The 7,054-nt window shown below is 41.4% G+C and overlaps 1 protein-coding gene across 1 annotated transcript; it reads left to right on the top strand.

The window, feature by feature from the left end:
- The first annotated feature begins 2,814 nt into the window (after positions 1-2,814).
- LOC138502181 (uncharacterized protein F54H12.2-like) lies at positions 2,815-3,672 on the top strand. Its single transcript, XM_069622375.1, has one exon. The coding sequence runs from the start codon at positions 2,815-2,817 to the stop codon at positions 3,670-3,672; it is 858 nt and encodes a 285-aa protein (XP_069478476.1).
- Positions 3,673-7,054: the final 3,382 nt, after the last annotated feature.

The following is a 7,054-nucleotide window of genomic DNA, read 5'->3' as shown; positions in this document are numbered from 1 at the left end:
TACTACCGAATTATGAAATTGGAGCAATACGGCGTATATGTCAGATGTTGAAGTCGTATAATGTTTTACACATGCTTAATTGTGTTTATAAAATTATGGGTATGCGTGTACATGCTAGTACGGGGGTCTACTAACAAAAACAATCCTGGAAATATATACGTGTCGCAAGCCTCAGAGAAAAATGAAAACTTTACAGATGGCAGGGCCCGTGGTTTTTAGAAACCAGGTAGCTCGTTTAATGGAAAGAAACTTTTCTAGCATGTACAGTGTTAGGAAGAGTCATCCGGAGTGTCCGGTACACAAAAGCTTTTTGAAAAATAAAAATACAATAAACTTAACCCTTATACGTATACCGTTGTTTCTAGGTTAGCATTATTAGAGGACAAGACAGGTGTGTGGAGCGCAACCTGAAGCCCGGATCTATGTGTGTTGAAAACCTTTTATACGCTATGCTGAAAGCGAGAATAGCTGTAAGCAACCCATATCTTTTGTGGGGTTTTGTGATGCCGCCATTTGGATATTCAGTAATTTGTGAAAGTTCAATGTGTATAAGCGACATTTGTAACATCATCAAGATGCCGGTGTGTGATCAATACGATTCACCACTCCGCTACCCTGTGGGATCTTTATACCTGGACCCTAGAGCAATTTTGATTCCCTATGTGGGCAAAATGTATGCAAAATACCTCCGTTGTAAAGTTGATGTTTTACAAGCCTCCGAACTATCTGAACTGCTAAACGCTATGGTCTCTGCAGAGTTACAGGCGGGATAACCATGTAGATGTGTATAGCCTGCTTTGGTATGCGTCCCATAAAATATCAACGGTGGTAACTGTTCGTCACCCCATACATGTATAATAACCAGTCTAAAAATAAATAAATAAATAAATACATACAAAAATAAAACGTCTTACACCTGCCATGAGTTTGTTTATTTATATGTATTGTTTCAATGGATAACAGCCTGCATTCCAGATTGTATAAAAGCTATTATGATAAAAGTGGTGTTGGGAGTTATGGGAGTGTTGATGCTCTTTATCGAAAGTTACGGCGTGAAAAACACCCCGCTTCACCGGCAGCTATTAAGGAATGGTTATCTGGTCAGGAGACATATACCCTTCATAAAAATGCTAGAAAACGTTTTAAAAGAAGAATGACCATTGTCGCATCTAAAGACGAACAATGGCAAGCAGACCTTGCTGACGTTTCAGCCCTTCAAAAGCAGAACGACGGGGCCCGTTACATCCTGACGGTGATTGATGTTTTATCAAAATACGCATTTGCAGAGGTCTTGAGGGATAAGACTGGGGCAAGAGTGACCGCTGCCTTTAAGCATATCTTCAGTAAGGGGCAAGTACCTGTAAAATGACAAACTGATGGCGGTAAGGAATTTCTGAACAGGCCCTTACAAAACTTTCTAAAACAACACGGTGTGCATCATTTCACAACCCACATGGAGGTTAAAGCAGCGGTTGTTGAACGTTTTAATAGAACCCTGAAATCTAAACTATGGAAATATTTCACAGCCCATAATACGCAGCGCTATGTGGATATATTACATGCGTTTATAGATGTGTATAACAACAGTCACCACCGGTCTATTAAAATGACACCCCGGTCTGTAACGGCTGAAAACTCATTAGATGTCTGGAGAAACCTTTATGCCAGCCGGTTATTGGAGAAGATCAAGAAAGCCGTCTTTCATGTAGGGGACCATGTCCGAGTATCCCGGTTAAAAGAGGTCTTTACAAAAGGATACCAACAGTCATTTACGGATGATATTTTTATAGTGGAAAATGTATCAGCGAAGGAGGGCTGTACATATACCAACTGACTGATTATGATGGTGAAGCTGTAAGCGGTAGTTTCTATACCGAGGAGTTACAAAAGGTGAACGACAATCCCCAGTGTCTTTATAGGGTTGAGAAAATTATGAATAGTAAAGGCAATGGGTCTAAGAAACAATAACTGGTAAAATGGGTGGGTTGGCCGGAGAAATTCAACAGTTGGGTCAAAGCGTTATCTCTAGAGGATCTAAAAAGCAGAGGCGCTCCCTGAGAAGATGGAAAACACAGGCTTTTATATCACATTGCCCAGCAAAGCCTCTTTAGATACATTCCCCAACAATGCAATATCGAACTATTCGGTTAAGTTGGCGCAGCCCGTTGATTTACAAGGGCGATGGTAAGCGGGTTTGATGGAGGTTCAATATCCCCATACGTGGGACACCCTGGACAAAAAAGAAGCCTGGTATACCATCAGACATACGTTTATAGGGATTATTACCGCAGACCGGCCGGTTATGGAAATCAACCCTACTTTCAAGGAGCGCCGGTGATGTATGGTGAGGGGTTAGGAATAATGTTTAGAAGTATATTCCAGAGAGCCATGCCCTTCCTGCGCAAAGGTTTGGAATTAGCCAAGCCCCATATGAAAACAGCTGCTACAAACATTGCCAAGGATGTGGTGTCTACTGCAACAACATCCATCGCAAATCGTTTCAATCAGCCGACACAAGAGGGATCTGGTCTGGTTTATGTGGGTAAAAGTCCAGCAAAAAGAAAAAGATGGTCATCGCATAGGTGGGGGCCCCCGAAGCCACATATAAACGAAGATCAACAACTAATGCCACTCAGAAGAGAAAACGCGCGACAAAGAAGAGACGGGGCAAGCAAAATAAAAACAGACCCAATATCAATATTTTCTAAAAGATAGCCTTTATCCACTGTGCCTCTGGGGAGTGTGTGAAATCAGAGTGACAATACGTACGCATTCTGAACTACAGCAATGATGGCTGGTCTTTTTTATAAGGACATGGCGGGGCATATGGAGGATTGTGCTCTTGATGGAAACAACAAGGGCTTTATAAAGAGAGCATCATATGCGACCGCTAGCAGAAACTTTGATTTACTAGGACGGCTACACACGGATCTGTTTTTCCAGGAGAAACTCGTGGTGAATGGTGTTGATTTGAAAATTAAACTCTCTCAAAATAAAGACGCCTTCTGTCCTAACAGTGGGGATGCAGAGGTCTACAAACTGGTAATAGTTTCAGCGAGCTTATTCATTAAAAGAGTCAACGTGTCACCACCTGTCAGACTTGCTCATGCTGACGCTCTACAAGTATCTAACTTAAAATACCCGGTGGAGAGGACATCCTTGAAAATCTTCAGTGTACCAGCGTGCAGTCGGGTTGCCAGTCAAGATAATTTATTCCTGGGACAGCTACCTAAAATAATTGTTATTGGTTTTGTGGATAACACCGCTTTTTCAGGGGACTACGCAAGCAATCCTTTTAATTTTAAATATTACCGCATTAACTACGCTGCTCTTTTTAAGGATGGGGTTGTCATACCAGCTAAACCCTACAGCCACAGTTTTCAAAACAAAAATACGGTTAGGGAGTATCTGGGACTAGTCGGGAAGCACATGCGTGATAAAGGATTTGTGATACCTCGTGACGACTACGACGCCGGATACACTCTGCTGGCATTTGATTTGAGACCCGATAACACATCATCAGGCCATTATAATTTGATTAGAAATGGTAATTTACGCATCGAAGTTCGGTTTGCTGTAAATTTACCAAACACTGTGAATCTTATTATTATGGCCATATTTGACTCAGTCATAGAACTCAATAATCAGAGGCAGGTGCTGTATGATATGTAATGGTTACCTACCAGATCATGCGTTTCTTGCATAAAGACAAACAGGCTATGAAAACATTCCAGGGTGTGTATTCGTGTGATAACATTCCTAGGACTATACCTACTGAGTGACCTGTCAGCCTTGTGGTAAACACCGATCCCCAGCATCAAGAAGGCACACATTGGATAGCTATGTTTATAGACACTGGTTCAATAACTGTTTTTGATAGTCTGGGGTGCTTTCCAAGCCACCCTATATACGAAGGTGCACTCTTGGACTATGTTAAAGATATAGCACACGTATTACAATATAATAGGGCACAGGTGCAGCATTCTGAAGCTGTGACATGTGGTCAGCATGCTTGTTACTTTGTATCTAAAATGTCTGAGAAACAGTCAATGCGTGATGTTATGCAAACCTATTCTCTTGATCTTATGCAGAATGATCGCATGGTAACTGATTTTGTGAACAAGCGTATATACGCCCGAAACCCTGTAAATGTATTTAGCTTTTGTAAAAAATGTAAGCCTGTTACTAAACAGTAGATATGTGTAGCGGTCTAAATAAAAAATATCTTGTACTTTTAAACAAAACGTCTCCTGATTATTTGTGTGCTGTTTAATTGGTTCCATGTGATAATTCTGCCGCAAAAATATCGCAATACAAAAATATCACCATATTTTTGTGGCGAAATGCACAATGGACCCTGCGGGGGACACCCCCGCAACCCCCACATCATTTTTTAATGTGCGGGGGACACCCCCGCAACCCTCGCTCCAACATAATATCCCCAATAAAAATATCGCCTATGGCGAACCAAACGGCCATATTTACCGTGATATTTTTGTTGTGGATATTAATACCTGATACCGTTTAATTCATATTTTTTTAAACAAGCAAATGAGTGTGTTAATCATGTTTGAAAAATTTAGACGCAAGACGGTTGGCTCGAATAAATAAAAAGTGTATTTTATTAGAAACAGAGTTTTTGTTTATACAACTTTTAGGGGTACACATATAAAAGCATATACATTTTATTACAAACATTTTTTTTGTTTAATTAATTCCTATGGGTATACTTATAAAACATTTACATAAACCCGTATACATATACGTATTACATGGGTCAAAATAGTTTTAAAATTAAAAAACACACTCCATTACACACTAAACCAGGCCGAAAGTTTGGGTTTCTTTTTCTTAACTCTTTTTTTTAATGAAATATCTAGGGAGTCAACATCGTCAGGAGGTGTTTTAACACCTGAGTCTTTCAGGGTCTCAAGCAGCTCCCGATGACTCATATTTCCTACTAAAGTCACAGGGATATTTAAGTCTGCAGCCGCTTGCATGAACAGATCCCAACCTCTAGGTTTTTTATGTCTTCCAAAGGCTTGAGGATTTGTAATACTGCATACTAAATCATGGACGTTTGAACCTTTGACAGCAATCCCTTTATATACAAACTCCCCATTTTGTGTTCCAGGGTACCAACCCCTTGTCACCGGGCATCTTGTTCAACAAAAGTTCAGCATTTTTACAATGGCGGGGGTTAATGGTGGTTAGGATTTCCGATACCAGAGCATCTGAAGCGCTGGATCCGGGATTTGTGACGGCACGACTTGCGGTCTCTTCAGGGGGCATGTACAATATTAGTTTATTCTTCTCAGTCTCGGCCTGTCTAAAGTGTGTTAAGTACTTTTGGAGAATAGATGAATAAAGGGTAACCTTGTCGTAGTCTGATAAATCATGACGCCTTAGGACCTCTTGCATTTCAGAATCGAATCATCTGGTGGCTGATTTTTGAATATCCGCTTCTTCACAGTTTTGGCTGCTCAGGCCATCAAACTGACGCTTGTCAACCAGATACATCTTCTGACTGTGCTCCATTAGCTGCCCCCGAGAAGACTTGTGATCAGAGGCAGTGCAAGACCTAGTAGAGCTCCTATGAAACCTGCAGACTGTTTTAAAAGTTTTCTTTTAACTTTTAGGGATGCCCGCTTGTTACCTAGTTTTTTGAGGACAAGCTTCTTCCTTTTTAAGACTCCTAGCTGACGGCTGGATAGCGGAACATTCCCCTTGATGGTGTTGAAAGCAATCTCAGCAATAGCCAATACTAGATCATCAGAAGCTGAGCATAGAATGGCCTTACGCTGTTGTGGCAGTGCCGTTACTAGCATTTTAAGGAGAGCGTAGTTTTGACGTATACGGGCTGCCATGATGGGCAGTCGCCGGCACTAATGAGGAGGGCTTTTCTCATCATCGGGTTTTTCTAGAGTCTTTTGAATGTAGATGACCGGTAAATCTGGATAAAAAAGACCTGTGCGCAGCCGATAGTCCTCTAAGGTATTTGTTTTTAAATCCACCAATAAGTATCCATAAGGTTTCCTGGTAGCATCTTCAAAGGCTTCCATGAAAAACCGACTGTTACCCGGATACATTTGTCGTTCTAGAACTGAAAGCTATTGTTTATCTCTGGGGTTCTTAAACAGAACGATATAGAAAATGCTAAGGTTGTGATGGTGTGTATATTGAGTAAAAGCTTTCTCGATCTCGGAGCTATGACCATCCTCCATCATAAGATCATCTACGGTAATCATATTAACAAGGCTTGGTGGTAGCAAACGGTCATCATTCAGAGAATCTGGTAGCCCCGCCACAAACTTCAGATGGGGGATTTTAGAGGCCAATTCATCATACAAGGTTTGCCAGCAAGAAAAAAAAACAAATCACATTATCCGGTGGTGCGGTCTTCGTGGTGTGGGCATTTTCTAGGAGCTGCTTAATAAAATAGCTTTTAGCACAGCTGGAAGGGCCCACTAACACGCATGAACAAAGGGTGTTGAAGGCGGGTGTCCATCTTACACGCTATTGCCTTTTCAGTAGCCGTACGGTAATGTGTTGTAGTCATTTGTCAGCACCCGTTTATCAAACACTACTCTCAAAGTCTTCTGCAACGTCTGGGTGCTAATTTCCCAACGCCTCTTTTCACGCACTATGGATGGTTGTTGCACCACAATAGTATTGGTCGAGTTGTTTAAAGTGTACTCCTGCACTAGCTCTTTCAAACTGTCAAAATTGATCTTCCTGCTTTGCTGACGTTTAATGTGATACCTTTAACTTTCATACAAACTGTACCGATGGATGTACGATAGGAATATGTTTTGAGCCCTGCGGAAACAAACTCTATAATGTGCTTACCACGTGCTAATTCACATGTTAGAATACCCAGATAATCGCCCTGTGGTGGACCATCCTGACCGGGGGCGCTAACAAAAATTACCGAATCGGTGTCATGTTACAAGCATCGTTCTTGGAGAGCATCCATGATGGTATACAGTTCCAGACGGGCATGGGCTGTGGTGAAGCATGCAATAAATATACTTATATTGTTGGAACACGTCGG

Source organism: Ambystoma mexicanum, chromosome 1p (genome assembly GCF_040938575.1).
Source record: "Ambystoma mexicanum isolate Mex_15411 chromosome 1p, UKY_AmexF1_1, whole genome shotgun sequence".
NCBI classification, from domain to species: Eukaryota; Metazoa; Chordata; class Amphibia; order Caudata; family Ambystomatidae; genus Ambystoma; species Ambystoma mexicanum.
The sequence above is the reverse complement of the archived record's forward strand: the minus strand, read 5'-3'. Positions and strand labels throughout refer to the sequence as shown.

Excerpts from the sequence above, each read along its gene's own strand:
- LOC138502181 (XM_069622375.1), top strand. The coding sequence starts at position 2,815 with ATGGCGGGGCATATGGAGGATTGTGCTCTTGATGGAAACAACAAGGGC.